Consider the following 23,117-nt stretch of genomic DNA (forward strand, 5'->3'; position numbering starts at 1 on the left):
GGGCGGGTGCCGGGTGCCGGGGCCGCGCTCGCGATGGGTTGAGTTTGTTCCAGACGCGGGCGCGCGCCGCGCCCTGGGTCTGCTTCCCCGGCACTTTCCTGTTACTTTCCTGCAGGGAGGACAGTTCCGGGGAGGGCCCTGCCCACGCCCGGTGCATAAAGAAAGGCCCAGCCCAGGCGGCCGCTACCGCAGTCAGCTCAGACGCCGCCGTCCGTTCCGTGCCACCATGACAGGCGCCCACTGCCTCCTCCCGCTGGGTGAGACCTCGGGGTTGTGCGGGGCACGGGAGGGAGCTCGCGGGACGTGGCCAGGTGGGGCAGGGACAGGCAAAGCCCTCGCACCTCTGCGCCCCGAGAAGGCCCTTAATGGGCTTGACTGCTGCCAATTTGGAGTCTAAGTGGGAGAAACTGAGGTGCGGGGGGGGGGGGGCGGAGGACACAAAAAAGGGAGCGGCAAAACCGGCTTGGTGTCACACAGCATTAGGGAGGCTGAGGCGGGAGGGTCACCAGTTCCAGGTCAGCCTTGGCTACACAAGCAAGACCTTGTCTCAAAAGAACAAATGGAAAAAAAAAGGGGGGGGGGGAACAAATGAAAAAGAACTGCAGGCCGGGAGCTGGAGAAATAGTGCAGAGGGTTAGAGCGTTGAGAAAGGACCTGTTGGGTCCTGCCACCCACATGGAGGCCCCCCCTGTAGCTCTAGTTTCAGGGGAGCCAACACCTTCTGCCTCTGCAGGCATCAAGAGTCCATGTAGTGCACAAACATACATGCAGGCAAAACGCACATACACTAGTAATATAAAAAATAAAAAGACATGTTGGATAAAGTCAGCTGCCTGTGGCTCACACAGAGGCTCTTAATGAGAGGCACCGCCCGTGGAAGACTGCTCGGTTCAGTGAGCGTGGGAACAGCCTCCCTGCACCCCCCACCCCCCACTGTGTCCTGGGCTGTGTCTCCCCTGAACACTGCAGAGACCCTCTTTGGGACCTGCCTGGGCCTGAGCCGATGGCTTGAAGGGATCTTCCCAGACCGTGCTTTGAACTTGGCTTTTGCTGTGACTTTTCTGATCTTTCCCACCCTACCCCTGGGTGCCTCCAACCGTTATCTGACTGCTAAGTTACCTAAGTAACTTGACAACAAACAGTGAAGAAATGCAACTTGGGGCACAAGCTGGGGTTACCCCAACCACAGTGACGGGCCTGTGTGCCAGCGACAGGTGGCAAGTGGCAGGCAGCTCAGTGGCCTGTGGGCTCTAGAGTCAGGGAATAGAGTCCCCAGTGGGGCACAGTTGGTGGCAGACAGCTGCAGGGGCCTGCCTGGCTGTCACTGGGTTGTGTCACAGTGACCTTGGGCTGCAGTTTCTTCCTCTGTAAAATGGAACAAGACCAGCTGCATTTTGTTTTCAAGGGCCAAGAGGTTGTGCATCAACTTTCTAGCTCGCAGTTTGAATGAGCTAAGCTAACACCGGTGTGGTATTCATGTCTGCAACCCCAGTACCCTGGTAGTGGTGGCAGGAGGGTCAGAAGTTCAAGGTCACTCTGCTGCATATGGACTTTGAGGCCACAGGAGACTTTGTCTCAAAACCAACCTAACAGTTTAGCTAGTATCTCGGGTCTTTAATCCCAGCACTTGGGAGGCAGAGGCGGGCGGTTTCTGTGACCTTGTGAGTTAGAGGCCAGCCTGGTCTACATAGCAAGTTCAAGGCCAGCCAGAGCTACACAATGAGATACTGTCTCAAGACTACACACACACACACACACACACACACACACACACACACACACACACACGAGAGAGAGAGAGAGAGAGAGAGAGAGAGAGAGAGAGAGAGAGAGAAAGGTGGATATACTGTTTTATCATTGTGATGATGATGATTTTCCTGGTCAGGGTGTCTCTGGTGGGAAGCACAAAGGCTGCCCTCACCCCCACTTCTGGATTCCCTGAGCAGGAGTCCCGTGGCTCCAGTCTGAGCCTGGGAATTTGAACCAGATGTGTCCGGGAGCAGAAGGGAACAGCTCTGCTCCTGTTTGGTTGACTTCCAAGTCTCCAGATGTAGGCGGCCTGGCCGGTGGCTCCAGCCAGGATGGAGGGTTGAGCCCCGCCCAGGGTGAGAGGTCAGGGAGCTCACTAAAGTTTGGGTGACTCTGCTGCCACCGTTTATCTTCCCTTGCCTGCCCTGGTTTGACCACTCCCCCCCCCCCCAAACTCCAAGCCTCAATTTCAACTTCTCTTTGTGTAGATTGGACATAACCCTAGCCTCTACCTTCTGATGTGGCCTCTGAGTCTTTTCTGTTTTGTTTTGTTTTTTGAAATTTTTAAAAACTTATTTATTTTAGTTTTTCAAGACAGGCTTTCTCTGTGTAGCCTTGGCTGTCCTAGGCTCACGTTGTAGACCAGGCTGGCCTCAAACTCACAGCTAGCCACCTGCCTCTGCCTCCCAGCATTAAAGGCATGCAACCACCACGCCCAGCCCATTTAAAACAAACAAAACAAAACAAAGAAACCAAAAATATGGTTTCGCAGGGCGTGGTGACATACACTCATAAGCCCAGCACTCAGGAGGCAGAGGTACTTAATCGCTGTGAGTTCAAGGCCAGCCTTGTCTACGAAGAGAGTTCCCCCCAAGGCTACACAAAGAAACATGTCTGCAAAGTAAAACAAAACAAAACAAAACAAAACAAAAAAAACAAAGGAAGAAAGAAAACAAGGTTTCCTGGTAGCTAAGGAGGACCCTAAACTTCTGGCCTCCTGCTTCCACCCGGGGGCTGAGATTACAGATTTTTGAAACAAAGTATCTTCCTTTTGAGGGTTGTTTTTTTTTTTTTTTTGGTTCTTTTGGTTTTGAGACAGGGTTTGGCACTGTAGCTATGTAGCCCTGATTGGTTTTGAATTTGTAGTAATCGCCCTACTTCTGTGTTGTTGTTGTTGTTGTTGTTGTTGTTGTTGTTGTTGTTGTTAAGACAGGGTCTTGCTATGTAGCCTTGGCTGGTCTGGAGCTGCCTAGGTAGGCCAGGCTGAGGTCTATCAGAGTTCTGCCTGCCTCTGCCTCACCAGTGTGGGAACTGAAAGTGGGTATTGCGGTGCCTCGCCGTGGTTTAGGAGCACTCTCTGTTCTTTCAGAGGATGGAGGTTCAAACTATCCTTAACTCCACTTCCAGGGGGATCCAATGCCCTCTTCTGCGCTCCCTATGCACCAGGCAATATACACGCCGACAAAACATCCAGACACCTAAAAATAAATCAATATTATTTGGTAAAAAGTTACTCAAGTGTCCGGGAAGAGGGCAGTTGGTAAGATGACGACTGTGAGGGAAACTGGATGTGGTGACACACATTTTGGATTCCTGGGGCTCAATGAGCCTCACAGTTCAGTGAGACCCTGTTTCAGAAATCAAAGTGGAAGGCCCTGAGGCTGCTCACACAGAGGCACACACTGGTACCACTAGACTTTAGGAACTGTGAATCGCCCTGGGGCCCATCCTGGAAGGAAGGTCATTTTGTGGTTTGTCCCGCAAAGAGGAACTGGGTTCCTTTGGGGCTGTGGGGACAAGAAGTCCAGCCCTGTGGCCCAAGAGGAGAAAGAGGAATTCTGATTTGAACCGGACAGCCGCCTGACTGGTCACCACTACGAGGGGCCTGAGGGGAACCCAGTCAGACAAAGACTGAACTTTCAGGGGACCCTCTGAGAGAGGCTGTCCCTGCCCCACCTGACCCCTGGAGCCCCTCTCTGGCCCGCCCCTGAGAACCTGGCATGCAGCCAGCCCCGTGGTGGATGAGTCATTTCCCGGATGACTCACCCATCCCCCCCCCGCCCCCCCCAGCCCGTCACCCTAGGGCTCTCTAGGACTGCTATTGCTGGGATTCTTTGCTTGGTGTCGTATTGCCCACAGTGGGAGCAACTCGGTCCCCTAAATTCTTCCCAGGGCCCCCCTGCTCTTGAGCCGACTTCCTGCCCACTTTCTGTCCTCACCGTCCACCCCCCTTTCCCGCTCTTTTCCTCTTCTGTACTGAGAGGGAAACCAGGGCTTCACACCTGCCAGGCCTGCACCTTCACACTTGCACACTTGCCACATACACCCGCCGTCGCCCCCCCCCCCGTTTGTGTGCCCCCCCCCCCCCCTCGCGGCCTCCGCTGGCCTTTTCTTATTTTCATTCCGGGAAGCAGGTTCTTGTGCCTGCGCTCTGTAGGATCTGTAGCCCCGGTTGGGGACTTCCAATCCTCTTGCGTCAGCACCCCAAGCAGTTGGCGTTACAGGGCGGCACCACTGCCCTTGCTTTCCGGTTTCCCTCTCTCTCTCCTTAGATTTATTTAGTGTTCAGGAATGCTTTGCTTGGATATGTATGTACTGCACCACAGGTATGCATAGTGCCCTTGAAGACCAGAAGAGGCCACCAAAGTCCCTGGAGCTGGAGTTACAGACTGTTGTGAGCCACCACGTGGGTGCTGGGACTTGAACCCTGGGTCCACTGAAAGAGCAGCCAGTGTTCTTAACTACTGAGCTGTCTCTCCCACTGCCATTTTTTTCTTCTTCTTCTTCTTCTCCTTCTTCTTCTTCTTCTTCTTCTTCTTTTCTTCTTTTTCTTCTTCTAATTTCATTTTTAGTTTTTGTATAGGTGGGTATGTATATGTGTGTGTGTGTGTGTGTGTGTGTGTGTGTGTGTATGTGTGTGTGCGCGCGCGCGCGCGTGCCCATATGTCATGACACCCAAAAAGAGGTCAGCTCTCTTCCTCCATCCTGTGGGGTCCTCCCCCCACCTTCATTTTTTTGGTCTTGTGGATGGAACCCCGGACCTTGCTTCAGTCAGGTTTCCACTAAGTTACCCAGCCGCCCTTGAACTTTTTATTTGTGGTAGCTTTTCTTTATTTGGTTATTTCTTTTTAAGATTAAACATTTTAAAAAATTGTTTTTGGTTTTTTTTGAGACAGTTTTTCTGTATGGCCGTGGCTGGCCTGGACTAACTTTGTGGACCAGCCTGGCCTTGAACTCAGGGTGATCCGACTGCCTCTGCCTCCCTGAGTGCTGGGATTAAAGGTTGGCGCCACCATGCCCAGCTTATTTTTCAAAATATTTATTTATTTATTTATGTGTGAGTGCTCTGTCTGCATGTGCACCTGCAGGCCAGAAGAGGGCGCCAGATCACATTACAGATGGTTGTGAGCCACCATGTGGTTGCTGGGAATTGAACTCAGGACCTCTGGGAAGAACAGCCAGTGCTCTTAACGGCTGAGCCATCTCTCCAGCCCTTTATATAGCTTCTAACTGAGGAGCCTCCCGCCTCAGCCTCAAGTTACTGGGATCACAGGCCTCGCTTCATGCCTTGCTTCTCTTTCTGGGCTCTTGTCATTTCTTTTCTCTCCACCTCTCTGCTTTCTTGGGTGTCTGTCTCTAGTGAATGCCCTGTTACCTCAGGTTTCCAGTCCTGTCTTGGGTAGGTTGCCTACCAACACCAACAAGGCCTCGGGGCTGTGTTCAGGACTCACCCACCCTCCACCACAGCCACTTCCTGTGTGTGAGGCGCCCTCCCTGACATGTCACCACCAGGTCATGTGGTTGACAGTGGGTAGGTGTGTGTGGTATTGAAGTGTCAGAGCGTGGCTTGTCCCAGCTCCTCAGGACACTGAGGCAGGAGGATTTCAGGTTCAAACCCGTCCTGAACAATTTAGGAATAAAGTAGGAAGAGAGGTTGGGGATGAGGCTCGGGGGTAGAGCGCCTGCCTTACATGCAAAGGCTGTGGGTTTCATCTTAGCATTTTGAGAAAAAAAAAATGATAGAAACCAAACAGAGTATGGGTAAAGGACAGTGTTAAACTGGGGGTGTGGTGGCACTCTGGGAAGCAGAGGTAGGTGCATCTCTCTGAGTTCAAGGCCAGCCTGTTCCACATAGTGAGTTCCAGGGCAGCCAGGACTGTATAGAGAAATGCTGTCTTTAAAAAAAAAAAAAAAAAAAGTGATCAAGGCTGGCAGATCTAGACCCAGGGAGGTCTGCTCAAACTGCTGTACCAACCAAGGACAATACATGCAATAAACCTAGACCCCCTATTCAGATCTAGCCAATGGACAGCGCATCCTCCACAGTTGTGTGGAGAGTGGAGACTGACTTTGACATGAACTCTGGTGCCCCCAGTTTGACCACTTCCCCTTGGTGAGGAGGCCTGCTGGCACTCAAAGGAAGGGTAAGCAGGCAACCAGGAAGAGACCTGATAGGCTGTGACCATATGGTGAGGGAGGAGGTCCCTTTTTTTCACAGACCTAGGGGAGGGTAATAGGATGAAGGCGGCGGGGGGGGAGGGGGGGGGACACAGACGGGGGACAGGAAGATACAAGTGAGGGGATAACAATTGAGATGTAATCTGAATAAATTACCTAACTAAAAAAAAGTGTTAGTCACTTTGCCATGTAGGATTTGTCCCCACAATGGAAGGACATCATCACCTCCATCCCCACAGAAAGGGAAACAGAGGGAGAAAGTGAGGAAGACATATCTGACATAGATTTGGGGCCTGTGGGTTCCTTTGTCAACTTCCTCATAGGCCTGAAGAGGCAAAAGCCCAGCTTCCTGTCCAGACCTCTCTGGTCCCCAGGTCCCGGACTGCCCACAAGCAATCATGGATACTGATCCTCTGACTGTGGGTGTTTGAGCCGCAGGAAGTGACCCCCCTGCATTATGTATTTTTTTCTCTCTGTTTTGTTTTTTGGTTTTTTTGTTTTTGTTTTTTTTCCGAGACGGGGCCTCTCTGTGTAGCCTTGGCTGTCCTGGACTCCCTTTGAAGACCAGGCTGGCCTCGAACTCACAGCTATCTACCTGCCTCTGCCTCCCGGGTGCTGGGATTAAAGGCGTGTGCCACCACCGCCCGGCTTCACATATGCTTACTTTCAAATGTTCACTGCTACGAGTCATGGGTCTGTTTTGAGGCCTACACTATGGTTACCGGATCCTCATTGGGACTGCTGTCAGATATCCTGTTGTTACTGTGTGTCAAGGAGATTCTTAATCTTTGAATCTGCAGGTCTGGCCCCTTCATGTGTTCCAGCAGGTCATACATACATACAGGGGTAGATGTTGGGGTGAGGTTGACTCAGAACCCTAGATCACGGCCCCTTCCCTTGTCGTCAGGGCAGGGCCTGCTCTCCTGCTCCCATATTCTCAGGGCAGGACCAGCTCTCCTGTTCTCATATCCTCAGGGTGGGGAGTTGTTTTATTTTTAAAAAGGTCTATTTATTTATGTACTTTATGTATATGGATGTTTGTCTGCATGTATGTCTGCACATCAGAAGACTGTGTCAGATCCTATTACACATGGTTGTGAGCTGCCATGCTGGTGCTGGGAACTGAACTCATGTCCTCTGGATGAATAGCCAGTGTTCTTAACCACTGATCCATATCTCCAGCCCTGGCTGGTTGGGTGGTTTTGTTTGTTTGTTTGTTGTTTTGTTTTTTTCTTTTGAGATGGAACCAGGGTTGGATGACTCCTAATCCCTCTGCCTCAGCGTCCTGAGGGATTGACTTATAAGCAAGTGTCACTAGACCCAGCTCCTTGGTCTGCTTTTGAGTATTAGCTACAGAACCTCAGCCTTTGGCAGGGTCAGCACCCAGTGCCCACAGATGCACAACATTGGCCTCCTGTCCTTGCTCTGGGTTCTAACTGACCAGTTTCTGCTTTGTTGCAGTGGTGTGCATCTTACTGAGTCTGTCGGGAGCTAGGACACAAAACAATGAGAACAGTAAGTCCGTTGGAGCCAAGGGCTCCCCAGCCAGAGCGGGGGTGGGGTGGGGTGTCCCACTGCCAACCACAGAGCCTTGCAAGGAGGTGGGTGGCCGCTGGGGAAGTTTAGGCTTTTCTCATACCTTCCTAAAATTTCTGTTCTAGGCAGCACTTCCCCTCTCCTGGGCTTCCTTTTTACTTTCTTACTGAAGTATCTGTCCCCCGCAGAAAGTTGTCCCACTTGGTGCCCTAAAAATTCTGAATGTGTCGATGGAGATTGTCACTGTAAGGCAGGCTTCAACTCTTCATCGGGGATCGTCGTGAACAAACCCTCGGGGAGCTGTCAAGGTACAAAGGCTTGGGAGATGGACACGTGGAGAGCTGATAAGGTGTGGCCTGGGGTGGGGGAGGGTGCGGATTTTAGTCTTCATCAAAGACAGAAAAAGAACCCAAGACGGGGAGGCAAGGAGTGAACAATTAGGGTTTCCTGAGAGAGGTGGCCTGGGCTCCCGGGATCCTGTGCCTGAATATGGCTTTAGGCCTGGGAAGGAGAAGGTTGGCCTTCCATTCTACGTCAACACTGGTAATGTCCTAACCCAGGATTCCATCCAGAGGACTGGGAGGAGCAGAGCTGACCAATCAGCCTTCAGGGATAGCTTGCTTAAGCTCTCGCACAGCTTCCTGAGTACGGCCCATACTTTTCCCCCAAAAGATACTAAGTCATCAGCAGTTCACGTATTGGCAGTCAGGTGGGGATGGGAGTCTTGTAGCTTCAGGATGTGACCCCTGTTGTCTTGTAGATGTCAACGAGTGTTTGAAGTTGTCCTGTGGACCATTTGCCAAGTGTGAAAACACAATTGGAAGCTACCACTGCATCTGCTTCCCAGGATATAGGCTCCTTTCTGGAGCACAAGTCTTTGCTAACGAGAGTGAGAACACATGTCGAGGTAAGAGCCTGCTGATGTCACCGTGCCACTGTCAGCTTCGTTGTCACCATTGTAATTACCAGAGCAGCCATAAGGCAGGGCCCCTGTGGTTTGCTCTGGCCCTGTTTAGTTGGTATTGTGGCATACATCTATGCTCCAACACTCTGGAGTTTGAGACTGGAACGTGAGGCTAGAACGTAACGCGTATGTAGTGAGTTCCAGGACAGCCAGAGCTATATAGAAAGACACCATCTCAAAACAACAAAAATAGCCTGGTGGCGCTGACAGTGGCAGCGCACGCCTTTAATCTCAGTACTCGGGAGGCAGAGGCAGGGGGATATCTTTGAGTTTGAGGCCAGATTTCGAGTTCCAGGACAGCCAGGACTACATGGGAAAACCCTGTCTTGAAAAACAAAAACAAAGCAAGCAAACAAAAAGAAGTCTCCAGGCTTCTCTCCCCGTGTCTTCTGTCTGTCCCTAACAGCGGGGTTTGCTCTGTATTTATTAAATAGCACAGAGAGCACAGCATGGGGAAAGAATTAGGGATTCTCAACAGAAATCTCAACAGAATTTGACAAAGGAAAAATAACTTTACTTAACTCAGAACAGCAAACATAATGGCAAACAGACATTACTGACTTATAGCCACATGTTGTCTGCAGCATTTCTGGTGGGTATTTGTTGAGTCACATTTTTTTTCAGCCCAGTGGTTGTTTTCAGCAAATGGTTACCACAACACACACTCAGAAACACGAAGACACACATACACATATGTTATTCTGGGCCAGGAGCTAATTTAAGATTAAAGCTATGCATTGAGCTTAGGTTGTAAAACTGAATACATGGTGGAGCACACCTTTAATCCCAGTACTCAGGAGGCAGAGGCAGGGGGATCACTGTGAATTCGAGGCCAGCCTGGTCGAAGACAGCCAAGGCTACACAGAGAAACCCTGTCTCGGAAAAAAAAACCCAACTCCCCCCCCCAAAAAAAACCCCTGAATATGTGGGAAATCTAAGGCAAGTAAGGTTGCTTACACTGTTCTCCTAAAGGCAGGCTAAACTAAACAGGCCACACACAGTAGGGTAGTAGGTTACAGACTGAGCACACAGTAGGACATAGTCTTAAGTGAGCTCAAGGCAGATTGTTCTCTTTGAATGTAAGAGACATTTTCAAAGCCAGGTGTGGGGCACATGCCTTGAGTCCTAGCACTGCAGAAGCAGACAGAGTTTGAGGCCAGCCTAGTCTACTTTGTGAGTTCCAGGACAGCCAGAGCTACCTAACGAGACCCTGTCTCAAAGAGAGAGATGGATTTTTCAAAAAATTGTATCACTATATGAGATGACACGTGGGAGAGTCTCTGTGGGCCCCAAGGAGGGTGACAGAAAACGTCCAGCTTAGAGAAGAAAAGAACTCATTATGGTGCTGAGCCATCCTGCGTGGACTGGAAGACACGCCCACCTGGATCCCAAAGGATGGGAGGATTCCTTGGGCCATAGCCTCTGCTCCTTCTCTACTACTCGGTTCTAGAAGATCAGAACCTCCTTCTGCTCATCTGCATCTCATTTTCATAAGCCACCATTCTTCTGTTCATCTGCATCTCATTTGCATGAACCTCCATCTGCATCTCATTTGCATCAACCAACGGGACGGCATTCAGAAATACTCTGCCTCTACCACAATCACGTTCCACTGCAGTATCTGTCCTCTTCCCAGCATCAGTGGACACTGGGATGACATCTGTCCCCTCTGGGATCCACACAGTTGCTACTGCGCCTGGAAGTCTCCCTGAGCAGCCAGCTACAGTGCACCCGTGGACACAGCTAAGGTCTAGAGGCTCAGGAGAAAGGACACCCAAGGGTAGGTCACATTCCCTGCTATTACTCCTGCCGGAAGACAGCACTTGGTACCTGGACTCCCTTTTTGGTCAGCTTCATTCATTGCTCTCTGCCCAATCACCATTCTGACTATCTCTAGCAATTCTGGTTCCTTGAATACAGCATGGAATGGTGTAGCCAGATTGGGCGGGCAAGGTGATATCGACACCCCCGAGACACACACACACACACACACACACACACACACACACACACACACACACACACACCACAGGCACTCAGAGAGCTGTAGGCAAGAGAAGGGGGTCATGAAGGACCATTGCTCCGGGACCTACCCATACCTCATGATGTCAACCCACAGCTGCCAGGCCAGGCAGTTCAGTACAAGAAGGAAATGGGCTGCGGCCATGACAGGCGAGAAGACAGAAATACCTATTACTCTTAGCCCCATGGGCACAGCTCCCTCTCTGGGCACTATGTGGCACCAAAGCCTATCTAGTGACCTTCCCGTGGAGTTTCTTTCTAGAGGGAGGAGTGTGGCTCGGGAGCAAGTCTCAATCCTTTCAGGGCAGGTCTGGCACCTAGTGTGAGTGAGGCAGCACGGTCCCCAAGGTTCCTGGAATTCCATGTGGGATTCTGCAAAGGAACAGTGCCCTGTAAGAATTGGACAGAGGCTGTGCCCCCTGCCCTGGCTCCTGAGAGTCCTATGTGCCTTTGCTCCAGATCTTCAGGCTGGGACACTGCTAGCTGCCACACCCTGATTGTTGGCAGTTAGGGGACCCCCCTCTTCTGCTTCCCTCCACATCTGGACCTCCTGTGATGCCTTCATATGAATTAGAAGGGCTCTTCCCTCAAGGGAAGACTGGAATGTTCCAGATACTTCTATGTCGTCAAACCTGGCCAACCCTGAGCCGGAGGCTTCAACATCAAGCGCACAATCCCTCTGCTTTTTCTCATGAGGTAGATGAGGGTCAGAGGCCTAGAGTCTCTGGGAGCACAGCATCTTCACCAACACCCAGGGCAGCTGCTCGTGTGGGTGTCACCTGACCTCAAGGCCAGGCTGAAGCCCCCAAAGGTACGCACAGGTGTAAGCGCCCCCAGAAGAACCTGCAAGAGTGGACAGGAGCTGGGAGGAGGCAAGGCAGGTTGGTAGCCTGAAGAGGGAGAAGATCTGCAAGGTCCCAGGAGCCCCAAGAGCGATGAAGATTCCTCTGAAGACTCAGCTTCCAGCAACATGTTTCTTCTACGTGGTAGTGAGGCTCTAGGCTGTTCTGAGGCCAGGAGCTCTGTGGAGCCTCCCCGGATCTGAGCTCTTCCTCAACTGTGAGAACAGTATTGCATCCTGTTCTGAGGAAGATTAGAAAGCAACAAGAGTCCAGTCCCCTTCCTGGGGACGACGCATAAGCTGGCTCCCCTGATCCTTGCAGGGGAGTGTCCTGCAGAGGCCACCATAAGGTACCCTGCAGGTAAAGTTGAGTTTTGGGTAGTGAGAAGACGGAGCACTGCTTACAGTGCACGGAGCTGTGAGTCGGGGCAGGAGTGACCCTTTGGTTTTGTTCCCAGATCTGAATGAATGCACCACTGGGCAAAACAACTGCCACAAATCCACGCATTGCATCAACAAGTTGGGCCACTATTCTTGCATCTGTCGTAAAGGCTGGAAACCTGTTCCTGGATCCCCCAATGGCCCAACCAACACAATGTGCGAAGGTGCAGATGTAACCTTTTGTTGTTGTTTTTTGACACAGGGTTTCTCTGTGTAGCCCTGGCTGTCCTGGACTCACTTTGTAGACCAGGCTAGCCTCCAACTCACAGCGGTCTGCCTGCCTCTGCCTCCCAAGTGCTGGGATTAAAGGCGTGCGCCACCACGCCCGGTGGCATGGGAGGCAGAGGCAGGCAGACCATTGTGGGTTCGAGGCCAGCCTGGTCTACAAAGTGAGTCCAGGACAGCCAGGGCTACACAGAGAAACCCTGTCTCGAAAAACCAAAACCAACCAACCAAACAAACAAATAAAGGCGTGCGCCACCACACGTAGCTGGAGTTTTTGTTTGTTTGGTTTAATCTTAGCCAAGTGTGGTGATACATGCCTTTAATTGCAGCACTTGGAAGGCAAGCAGGAGACAGGCAGATCCAGCACGGTCTGGTCTATATAGAGTGAATTTTAGGGCAATTTTATATGTGTGTGCCTTGAGTGTATCTATGAGCACCGCATGGGTATAGGTGCCCAAGGAAGCCAGAGGAAGGTTTCAGGTCCCCCGGAAGTGGGTGTGAGCCACTTGATGCACTTGTTGGGAACTGAACCCAAAGGCTAACTCTGAGCCATCTCTTCAGCCCGGTGCTTAACCAAAGGAATGAAAGGAAGCTCTCTGTTGGGCCAGAATTGGAAAAAGCTGTGGCGTCCAGGAAAGGCGCTGGAGACCCCAGCTGGCCTTCCGTTACTAAAAAGTCCTTAGTCCATATTTTCAGTCGTACGTCTACACACCTTAGGCCTTTGCACACCCCCCACCCATCACGTACCACTCGCCGAGGTCATCAGAGATCAGTACCTCAGGCCAGGGATTGGGGCCAGACAGGAAAAGATCCAAGCCCTTATTTTTTTTGTGTGTGTGTGTCTGTATCCCCAGATATAGATGAGTGCAGCTCTGGGGAGCATCAGTGTCACAATTCCACCATCTGCATCAACACCCAGGGCTTTTATAAGTGCCACTGCCGTCCGGGTTGGGAGAAAATTACTGAGTCCTTCAGAAGACCAATGGACACCAAGTGCCAAGGTACCTGACCTAGCCACCCAGCACCTCCATGCCCTGCAAATGCACTTCTGAGGTTATTGAACCATAGTCCTGTCTCCACAGAACTACCCTTTCCTAAGTGGACACTGCTGCCCAAAGCCCATAGTCAGGTGAGTAGCCAGTGGGGACCAGGAGGTTGGGTCCTTTCAACTGTGCTGCTGCCCATCCTTGACCCACCATTTCCCTTCTCAGAGTCTCTTTCGCTTCTCTGTTGAAGTCCAGAGTCTGTTTAGAGACTTCAATCCAGCTACGGCCAACTACACCATCAAGGTGAGGGGGACTCTGGGGATGCCAGTGCAGTGGGGAACGAGCCACAGGCTTCGGTGTAGACTGACAGTTCCATCCATCCAAGTAGTACTTCTGGTTTGGGATACATGGGTCTGACATGTGCAGCCATGTGTGTGGCTATGACACATGGGTTATAATGGCAGTGACTGGAGCAGTTAAGAATAGAGTTAAAACCAGGCACACGCTTGTAATCCCAGCACTCGGGAGGCAGAGGCAAAAGGATTGCTGTGAGTTCGAGGCCAGCCTGGTCTACAAAGCGAGTCCAGGACAGCCAAGGCTACACAGAGAAACTCTGTCTCGAAAAACCAAGAATTAAAAAAAAAAGAAAGATTTTATTTATTTATTGTGTATGAGTGCTCTATTTGCATGTACACCTGTGTGCCAGAAGAGGGCATTATATCACATTATAAATGTTGCCGGGAATTGAACTCAGGACGTCTGGAAGAGCTGCCAGCGCTCTTAACCGCTGAGCCATCTCTCCAGCCCCTACTGTATAAGTCTTCATGTACTCCTCCAGCTGGTTGCCCAGGCAGCCCATGTGGCTCTCCACTGTCTGCTGGTGGGATGGGTCCTTTGGTCGGTTTCTGTGGTTCAAAACCTTAATGACTCTATTATTCATCCTCCTAGAAACTCATTGAGGCCCTGGACAAGCTGCTGGAAGCCCCCATGGATATCGAGCATCTAGCCCGCCACCAAGTGGCCACCCAGTTGCTCTCAATCATGGAACAAAGCCTTCGGACCTTGGCTAAGTTCTTACCCAAAGGCCCTTTCACCTATATGTCCCCTTCAAACACTGGTAAGCTGTCCTCCTCTTGCTCCACCCCCCAGACACCATCCTGTCCTTGGTTTCCCCAGTCACTGTCCCTGTCTCTTCAGAACTGTCCCTAATGATCAAGGAGCAAAACAACAAAGATGTTACCACAGTGCACTCCAAACAAGGTTGGATGATGCTGGACTGGGCTGTGACAGCTGGAGCCAAAAGCTCAGGAAATGGTAGGGGTCCAGAGAGGGCGCCACCCAGGGAAGCCAGGGTGAGGTCTGGTGTGTAGGGAAGGTAGACACCAGCCCATCGGGAGGAACTTGACAAACTAGGGCTGGGAGGATGGAGTACAGAGAGGACAGGGGCAAGCCTCCATGTCTGCCCCCAGGCTACTCCGTGGCAGGCATCCTGTCCAGTCTAAATATACAGAAGTTGCTGGCCAATGCCTCCTTGAGCCTGGACAGGAGGTGGGATGCCTTGGAGGAACGCTTCGGAAGCCCAGTTCTCGATGTTTCACTTGAGCTCCGTTCGAACATCAGTTCCATCTTTCTGACCAACACGGACACTGAGAAGCTCGCCTCAAATGTCACGCTCAACTTCTATTCTGTGACTCCTGAATGGGAGGTAAGGGCTGGGACGGCAGCCAGAGTCAAATTGGCTCTTTTTTTTTTTTTTTTAAGATTTATTTATTTATTATTATATATACAGTGTTCTGCCTGCATGTACACCTACAGGCCAGAAGAGGGCATCAGATCACATTACAGATGGTTGTGAGCCACCATGTGGTTGCTGGGAATTGAACTCAGGACCTTTGGAAGAGCAGGACAGCACTCTTAACCACTGAGCCATCTCTCCAGCCCCCTAAACTGTCTCTTCTTGCCCTACATGGTAGGAGAGAACCAACTCCCAAAAGTTGTCCTGACTCCTTCCTTCATACATACACACACACACACACACACACACACACACACACACACACACAATTTAATTTTTAAAAAACCACTAAAAATACATAAAAGTTACAGCTGGGTGTGGTGACACACACCTTTAGTTCAAGATAGAGCTCCCTAGAGAGACCCTGTCTCAAAAAATAAACAGCAAAAAGAACAAACCTGAGCTTCATCTTGTGGCATAGGCACTTTACTCTCAGCTTCTGGGAGGCAGGGAGACTCAAAGGTTCTGAACTAGAGTGAAGGCCAGCCTGAGCCACTTGGCCGGGTCTTCTCTTCAAACTCAATGGTACAGCACTTGGTTAGCACTCAGAAAGCCCTTGGGCTCAGCCCCACTGTTGAATTGGATGAGTGAATGAATTAGTGAGTGAATAAATGAATGAATGAACAAACATACTTGGCAGGCAAGGCCAGTAGTTGTTGACTCGATTGTAAAATGCTCACCTGTCATGGTAAGGCCTGAGGTTTGATCCTCACTCAGTACCATAAAATTATTGTTTTCTCAGTCTAGGCCTGACAAGATGGGTCAGTGGACAAAGGTCCTTTTCACTAAGCCTCAATTTTAGTTCCCAACCTGAGTCGGATCTCCAAGACCTACATCATAGCAGGATAAAACTGGTGGCTCTCCTAAAAGTGTGTCTTCTATCTTCCATATGCATGCTAGAATACAAGTGCAGCCCCCATCAATGCTGTTTTTTTTTTTTTTTTTTTTTTTTTGTCTTTTGAGACAGGGTTTCTCTGTGTAGCCTTGGCAATCCGGGACTCACTCTGTAGACCAGGCTGGCCTCGAACTCACAGCGATCTGCCTGCCTCTGCCTCCCGGGTGCTGGGATTAAAGGCGTGCGCCACCACGCCCGGCCCTTTTTTGTTTTGTTTTGTTTTGTTTTTCGAGACAGGGTTTCTCTGTGTAGCCTTGACTGCCCTGGACTCACTTTGTAGTCCAGGCTGGCCTCGAACTCACAGCGATCTGCCTGCCTCTGCCTCCCGGGTGCTGGGATTAAAGGCGTGCGCCACCACGCCCGGTTTATCAATGCAGTTTAAAAAAATTATGTGTTCAGGTGTTTTGCCTGCATGTCTATCTGTGAGCTGTGTGTATGTCTAGTCCCTTGGAGGCCAGAAGAGGACTCCCTGGAACGAGAATGAAGGCAGTTGTGGGTGAGCTACCATGTGAGTGCTGTAACGTAAACTTGGGTCCTCTGGAAGAACAGCCAATACTCCTTTAACTCCTGAGACGTTTCTCCAGGCCTGCCTCCCACCTCCAACCCTTGTTATGGGACAAGGTCTCACTGTGTATCTGGAACTCAGAGACCCACCTATACCTACTCTCAGGGTTTAGATTAAAGGTGTGTGCCATACCTAGCTACATACATGTTAACTTTCAAAGTTAAAAAAAAAAAACAAACTAGTTTAGCCAGGCGGTGGTGGCGCATACCTTTAATCCCAGCACCTGGGAGGCAGAGGCAGGCAGATCGCTGTGAGTTCGAGGCCAGCCTGGTCTACACAGAGAAACCATGTCTCAAAAAACCAAAAACAAATTAGTTTAGGCTGGTGGGATAGCTCTGCTGGTAGAGTGCTTTTCTAGCATGCATGAAGGCCTGGATTCAAAGTCTAGCGTACTACATAAACGCTCAGAAGATAGAAGCAGGAAGAAAAGGGTAGGCGTCATTCTCAGCCACACAGTGACTGTGAGGGCACCCTGGAATATATGAGACTATATACATATAGCTGGGGACCCTCCACTTGTAGAACATTCCATAAACCTGGTTTGTGTCTTTAAATTACAATCTGTAAGCAACCATTCCCCACTGGTTTTTATTACCTGTTGCTGCCTGTGATTTGCTTCAACTCAGAGCAGGGACTGGTGTCCTCTGTCTTCCATGGCTGGCTCTCTGTGCTCTCCAAGTACACAGTAGATATGTTATTTATGCAGCCAAAAGCGAGGGTCTCTGCTTACACCAGGCCCTGACCCTAAGTGTGCTCCTGACACCTTCCCCACTTCTCTGCCCACAGAAGTCCATTAAGCCACGCCAAGAGCTGATATGTGCCTTCTGGAGAGCCCATGACAATGGGAGTGGGGCCTGGGCCACCGACGGCTGCTCGATGAACAGCACTGGTTTCTGCCACTGCAACCACCTGACCAGCTTCGCCATCCTAATGGCCCAATACAATGTGCAGGTAAGCGGTAAGCCCTGGACCCGTAGACAGCCAGGCAGGAGGCAGAACCAAAATAGGTCGCTTCGGATGGTCCCATGCCTTGCTTCTCAGTTCCTATGACCTCTGCCTGAATCCCTGTGCAGGACTGCTAAAAACGCACCAGTTCCGGCAGATGAGATGGGTCAGAGGAGTAAAGGTGCCTGCAGGCAGCCAACCTAATAACCTGAGGTCTAGCTCCAGACCCCCCCCACAAATACATAAATGTCATTAAAAATAAAAATAAAAAAAGACCTGGAATAGACTATCCCAGGAAGTACAGCTGTCTGAACATGGCCATAACCGGAGCCACATGGTCATCTGAAATTAGCTGTGGTCTACGGCAGGAGTGCGGGCTGACTTGCCCCGGGAGGGGGGTGAGGGACCGCCACTCATCCTGAGTTGCCTGCCCCTAGGACCCGACGCTGGCCTTCATCACCAAGGTGGGGCTGTCCATTTCCCTGGCCTGCCTGCTGCTGTGTATCCTGACCTTCCTGCTGGTGAAGCCCATCCAGAGTTCTCGAACCATGGTGCACCTGCACTTGTGCATCTGCCTTTTCCTGGGCTCTGTCATATTCCTGGTGGGCGTCGAGAATGAAGGGGGTGAGGTATGTCGTGCCCTGGGTAGCCTGGGGCTCAGTGTGGAAACAGGACCTGATGGAGGCAAAGCTGCGAGGGGGCATTTGTGAGGCTTGGCCTGCGCTGACAGGGCCCAATCCTCTGCACCCACAGGTGAGCCTGCGCTGCCGCCTGGTGGCAGTGTTGCTGCACTACTGCTTCCTGGCAGCCTTCTGCTGGATGGCCCTGGAGGGCGTTGAGCTCTACTTCCTTGTGGTGCGCGTGTTCCAGGGCCAAGGCCTGAATACATGGTGTCGCTGCCTGACTGGCTACGGGGTGCCCCTCCTCATTGTGGCCATCTCAGCTGCTGTCAAAATAGAGGGATATGGGCATCCGACATAGTGAGTGTTTGCATGTCGAGGTAAGGCCACAGCTGGGTGTTGGGGCCTGGTGACGGGGCACTGACGCAACACTTCCTCCTCCTTCAGCTGCTGGCTTAACTACAAGAAGGATGGCTTTCTCTGGAGCTTTGTGGGACCCCTGGCCTTCATCATTTTGGTAAGCAGTCTCTGGGTGCTGGAGGCCTAAGCAATGAGACTATTACTACCTACCTATGTGCACCCCCTAACCTAAGCTCCATGGTCCCTTCCCAGTGTAACGCTGCCATTTTTGTGATCACTGTCTGGAAGCTCATGATGAAGTTTTCTGAAATCAACCCAAACATGAAGAAATTAAGGAAGGCGAGGTGAGAGGGGAGGGGAGGGAGGCTTTGGACAGAGCCATATAGAGGAGGGCTAGGGTTGAGCAGGCGAGGGCTGGAGACCAGGCTGCTAGCTGCAACTGCCCACCCCCGCAGGGTGCTAACCATCACAGCCACTGCCCAACTCTTCGTGCTGGGTTGCACCTGGGTCTTCGGCCTGTTCCTCTTCAACCCCCACAGCCAATGGCTATCCTACATCTTTACCCTGCTCAACTGCCTGCAGGGCCTTTACCTGTACGTGATGCTCTGCCTGCTCAATAAGAAGGTAGGCCGACCAGAGCCAGCTATGGGAAGAGTGTGGCAGGGGTGGGGAGGGAGGCAGGCCCAGGCCTGAGCCCCAAGCCCAGCTCCTTTCTCCTTGTAACCTGGCACCTTGGGCTCACAGGTGAGAGAGGAATACCGCAAGTGGGCCTGCTTGCTTGCTGGGAACAAGTACTCAGAGTTCAGCTCTTCCACAATGGGGACTGGCACAAGCCAGAGTCAGACACGGGTAAGGGGCTAGCCTGGGGCAGGGCTGGGAGGGCAGGCCTGGGTGAGCTTAGCCTCAAAGGCTCCTTCCTCTGCAGGCTCTCAGGCCCTCAGAATCAGGGATGTGAAAGGAAGTTCCAGCCAAGACAGCAGCACATACTCTTCTGCCTTGTGTTCCTGCCATCTTCTGATCTTTGGCTCCATTTTGATTATACCTGGCTTTGAGCCCTGCAGTGGGACAAAGGAGCCACTGGCCCTGCTTCCGGTTGTCTCTTTGCCCCACTAGCTACTGCCTCCCCAGAAAGAGAAGCCAGCGAGCCCATTGACCTGGTACAAGAGATGAGCAGACCTAGGACAGAGGTGAAGGTCCCTTGGCCTGGGCTCTTGGCGCCTAAGAGGCGTGCTGGGTTCAATTTCCTTAAGCTAAGACTGATGCCATGATCAAGGATCCTGCCTGCTGCTGAGGCTCACTCACGGTACAGAGGCCCAGTTGCCCCACATCCAGGGCAGAATGGTCTCATAGTTAAAAGGTTATGTTTTGTAAAGTTTTAAACCTGTAAGCCTTTCATGTTGACGCACAAAATTAAATAGCATACTGATGAAAAACAGATGGCTTGCCTGTGGAGGAGGGGTTTGCTGGCCCCCGGGTCCACAAGGAGTTGACAGGATGAGACTGGAAGCCAGGGATCCACAATAAAAATTTATTCTTACACAGCTTTGGAACAATAAAAAGAGACATTTATTTGTCATCTATGAAGAGGATCTGAAGTAGCAGGTGGGAAAGAGGGTGGTCGGGTGCCTTGGCTACGCGTGGTTACCGGCTCTGCTCAACTGTAAAGACAAGAGTGAGGCAGTGAGGAGGAGGGCCTTATCCTGAAGCCCAGATCTTCTGTACCAAGGATAGCCCTAGCCACTTACTGTATGTGGAGATGTCTATTTCTTCTGGAAGCTCCGCCACATTCACTTCAAACCGGTCTTGAACATCATTAAGGATTTTGGCATCATTCTCATCAGATACAAAAGTGACTGCCAGGCCTTTGGTACCAAAGCGACCAGCACGAGCCACCTGCAGGGAGATGGGGGTCAGGAGAAGGCACTCCTTGTGATCTGAGGAAGGATGGGGCCCTGACCCAGCCCCCTTGGGAGGAAGCACTCACTCTGTGAAGGTAGGTATCCGAGTCCTCTGGCATGTCGTAGTTGAAGACAATGTTGACTCGCTCAATGTCCATACCTCTGCCAAACAGATTGGTGGCCACCAGGATCCGACGTTGGAAGTCCTTGAACTGCTGGTAGCGGGACAGGCTAGAACGGGAGACAGAGGCATCACACACAGTCCTGGGGCCACCCTGGCCATGGGGGGCATCACATACTCAACCCTGGCCATGGCAGCTATGTACTCACCGCTCCTCCTGGGCCATGCCGCGGTGAATAGCAATGGCTGGGAAGTTCTGCTCCACCAGAAGCTGGGCCAGGGCCATGCAGCGCTGCACAGACTTGACAAAGATCACCACCTGACGAGGAAGCAGAGTGCTGTTTAGGCCCATGCAGAATCACCCCCCAGGCCCAGATGTTGGTGTGAGCAAGTGTCAGCATCACCTGGTTAAACTCTAGCACGTCGAGGAGGTCAAACAGTTTACGGTTCTTCTCGCTGTCCTTGAGCTTGACGTAATACTGCTGCAGCCCGTGCAATGTGAGCTTGGTCTCGTCGTCCACAAACACCTCCATGGGCTGTGTGGGAAGGGAAGCAGGAAGGGGCGAGTAGAGCTCACTTCTGGGCGTCTCATGTGCCCGCAACCTTCCAGGGAGCAGCTCCTCTGTATTGATGATTCCCAGAGGGCCTGTTGTACCCAACCTCAGTAAACAATTCTCTCCCAAAAGCCGGATGTAAGCTCTGCTCTGGCTCAGCTGTGGAACACACTCAGCTCCCCGTCTGAAGGAGCTACGCCGGCCTCCCAGCATCCTCCAGGCCATGAGAGAGCAGTGGGTGTCGCGAGTGGCCCAGGCCCTCAGGGAGGACCAAAGCTGCTGCGCTGAGGTGTCAGCCACGGTGGGCAGGTGGCCAGCTGGGACATCACCCTACTCACATCCTGCATGAACTTCCTGCAGACTGGCCGGATCTCCTTGCTCAGGGTGGCGCTGAACATCATACACTGCTTCTCATGGGGTGTAAGGCGAAAGATCTCCTGCACATCACGACGCATGTCTGCATAGGATGCCAACATACAGCAAGCCTGAGTGCTTTGTCTGACTGAGCAGACCCACACCAGAGAGGAACCAGCCCTTCCCAACCTGGGCCAGAGAACAATGGCACCAAAGCCATGGTGGAGTGGGGCCAGGGGTGTGTCCCCACTGCCTGAGGGACTGGGCTCGGATGGGCGGGCGTGCGGGAGCGCAGGCATGGGAGGAGCCGCGGTCCACTTACTCGCTGCCAGCATGGAGCGGCCCTGCCAGTGCGCCTTGAGCCACGCTTCGGGAAAGGGAGCCTGAGGCAGAGACAGCCGCTGGCGTGAGAGCTGCAGCTGCTTCCCAGGACACATGCCCATCTCTCCCAGCCCCTGATGTGTGGCAGAGGCCACTCTACTCCTCCAGATCCCCTGGGTGTGCCTACATGTCCTACAGGGATGGCAGCTCGTGGGGCCTATGGTACCAACCAACTTGGGCTCAGAAGCAGCACACACTGTCAACACCCCAACTTTCCCGCAGGCTCCCCAGGAGCCCTAGTTCTGGCCGCCCATGTGACCCACTGTGAGAGCCACTGCCTGCCGTACCAGGCCCCCTAGAAAAATGGCCATGCCTCTGTGAGTGGGGAACTGGCTGGATAGGCCAGTAGATGCTCACCCAGCTGTTCCAGCATCTTGTCACATTCATCTAGCACAAAGTGCTTCACATTCCTCAGGTTGAGGCTCCTGCTCCGTACAAGCGCCAGGATCCGGCCTGGTGTCCCCACCACAACATGGGGACAGTTCTTCTTCAACACGTCTTCATCCTTCTTAATGGAGAGGCCTCCAAAGAACACAGATACCTGTGGGGGACAGAAAGGAAGCTGTTCCACCCACGGGGGCGGTGATCCACAGCATCAGTCCCGGCCACCCCAAGGGCACCTGACACTCTAACCTCTCTCCCTCAGGGGACAGGGGAGCCTGAAGAGTAGCAGGGGTAAGACCAAGAGGCTGCTCTGCTGGGGAGAATATGTGGGACCAACACATGTGGGGCTGGGCATAACTCGTCAGGCTTTTAAGGAATTTAAGTTACCACAAACCGCAAGCTTGCTAAATGCTGTCTGGGCTGGAGCTGAGGCCAGCAAGGCTTTAGATGGCCGCGTGGTCCCTAGCCCATTCCCTGAGGAGGCTTACCTTGACACTGGGCATGTACTTAGAGAAGCGCTCATACTCCTTGCTGATCTGGAAGGCCAGCTCCCTCGTGTGGCACATGACCAGCACTGATACCTGCAGAGTGGGCAAGGAATAGGTCTTCTTTCCCAGAATCCACCTCTACCCACCCCAGCCCACAGTGTACCTATTAAAATAGCTTCTTCCATCTGAAGGCTCAAACAACTCCAGGTCTCTTACCCTTAACCTATCCTCAAACTTTCTCATGGCTAACAAGGCGTGTCTCCCACAAGAGGCCAGGGAGAGAGAAGGGCAACATTGACCCCCAGAGCACAGCCCTTCCCTGAATCCTCATGCTCACACCAGGCCTTGGAAACACAAGCAGACAAGAATACAAAGCAAAGCCTCACACATGCCACCCAAGAGTGCTACCACACAGCCACACTCCAGCCTACCATCACATGAAATTTTTGTTATTAAGCAAGGTCTTCCTATGGTCTGGAACTCTCAATTCTGCCTCAGCTTCCTATACTGGACTCCAACACATAATTTTCTTATT

General features: G+C 52.0%; 2 protein-coding genes across 10 annotated transcripts in view; one reads left to right on the forward strand and one right to left on the reverse strand.

The window, feature by feature from the left end:
- ADGRE5 (adhesion G protein-coupled receptor E5) lies at positions 1-19,944 on the forward strand. Of its 8 annotated transcripts, none has more exons than XM_084757508.1 (20): positions 1-257; positions 7,669-7,722; positions 7,869-8,051; positions 8,504-8,650; positions 10,326-10,487; positions 12,029-12,175; positions 13,091-13,237; positions 13,319-13,365; positions 13,448-13,525; positions 14,171-14,339; positions 14,420-14,536; positions 14,692-14,927; positions 17,267-17,428; positions 17,860-18,051; positions 18,176-18,402; positions 18,490-18,559; positions 18,655-18,746; positions 18,858-19,026; positions 19,147-19,251; positions 19,328-19,944. In XM_084757508.1, exons 1-20 carry the CDS (start codon positions 227-229, stop codon positions 19,355-19,357), a joined length of 2,565 nt encoding a protein of 854 aa, XP_084613634.1. In that variant the 5' UTR covers positions 1-226; the 3' UTR covers positions 19,358-19,944. The 8 variants fall into 8 exon arrangements, with proteins under 8 accessions (XP_084613634.1, XP_084613633.1, XP_084613638.1 ...); XM_084757507.1 differs by having other exon boundaries at positions 2-257; positions 17,264-17,428; XM_084757509.1 differs by having other exon boundaries at positions 3-257; positions 10,344-10,487; positions 17,264-17,428.
- The window catches only part of DDX39A (DExD-box helicase 39A), a 10,517-nt gene continuing 7,316 nt past the window's right edge, over positions 19,917-23,117 (reverse strand). For both annotated transcript variants that reach the window (XM_084757515.1, XM_084757516.1), the window contains exons 4-11: positions 22,583-22,675; positions 22,068-22,251; positions 21,314-21,432; positions 20,826-20,957; positions 20,631-20,740; positions 20,387-20,531; positions 20,148-20,295; positions 19,917-20,060 (exon numbers count right to left, since the gene is read on the reverse strand). In XM_084757515.1, the coding sequence (XP_084613641.1) occupies positions 20,044-20,060; positions 20,148-20,295; positions 20,387-20,531; positions 20,631-20,740; positions 20,826-20,957; positions 21,314-21,432; positions 22,068-22,251; positions 22,583-22,675 (948 nt within the window). In that variant the 3' untranslated portion in view covers positions 19,917-20,043. The remainder of the gene's footprint in view (positions 20,061-20,147; positions 20,296-20,386; positions 20,532-20,630; positions 20,741-20,825; positions 20,958-21,313; positions 21,433-22,067; positions 22,252-22,582; positions 22,676-23,117) is intronic.

The sequence above is a fragment of the Acomys minous genome (genome assembly GCF_964271855.1).
Source record: "Acomys minous genome assembly, chromosome: 14".
NCBI lineage: Eukaryota > Metazoa > Chordata > Mammalia > Rodentia > Muridae > Acomys > Acomys minous.

Bases quoted from the DNA above. Each gene is read 5' to 3' on its own strand.
- ADGRE5 (XM_084757507.1), top strand. From the start codon at position 227: ATGACAGGCGCCCACTGCCTCCTCCCGCTGG. The intron at 10,488-12,028 runs GTAGGTCACATT...TTTTGTTCCCAG, and splicing joins AGGAGAAAGGACACCCAAGG to ATCTGAATGAATGCACCACT. The intron at 13,366-13,447 runs GTGAGTAGCCAG...TTCCCTTCTCAG, and splicing joins TGCCCAAAGCCCATAGTCAG to AGTCTCTTTCGCTTCTCTGT.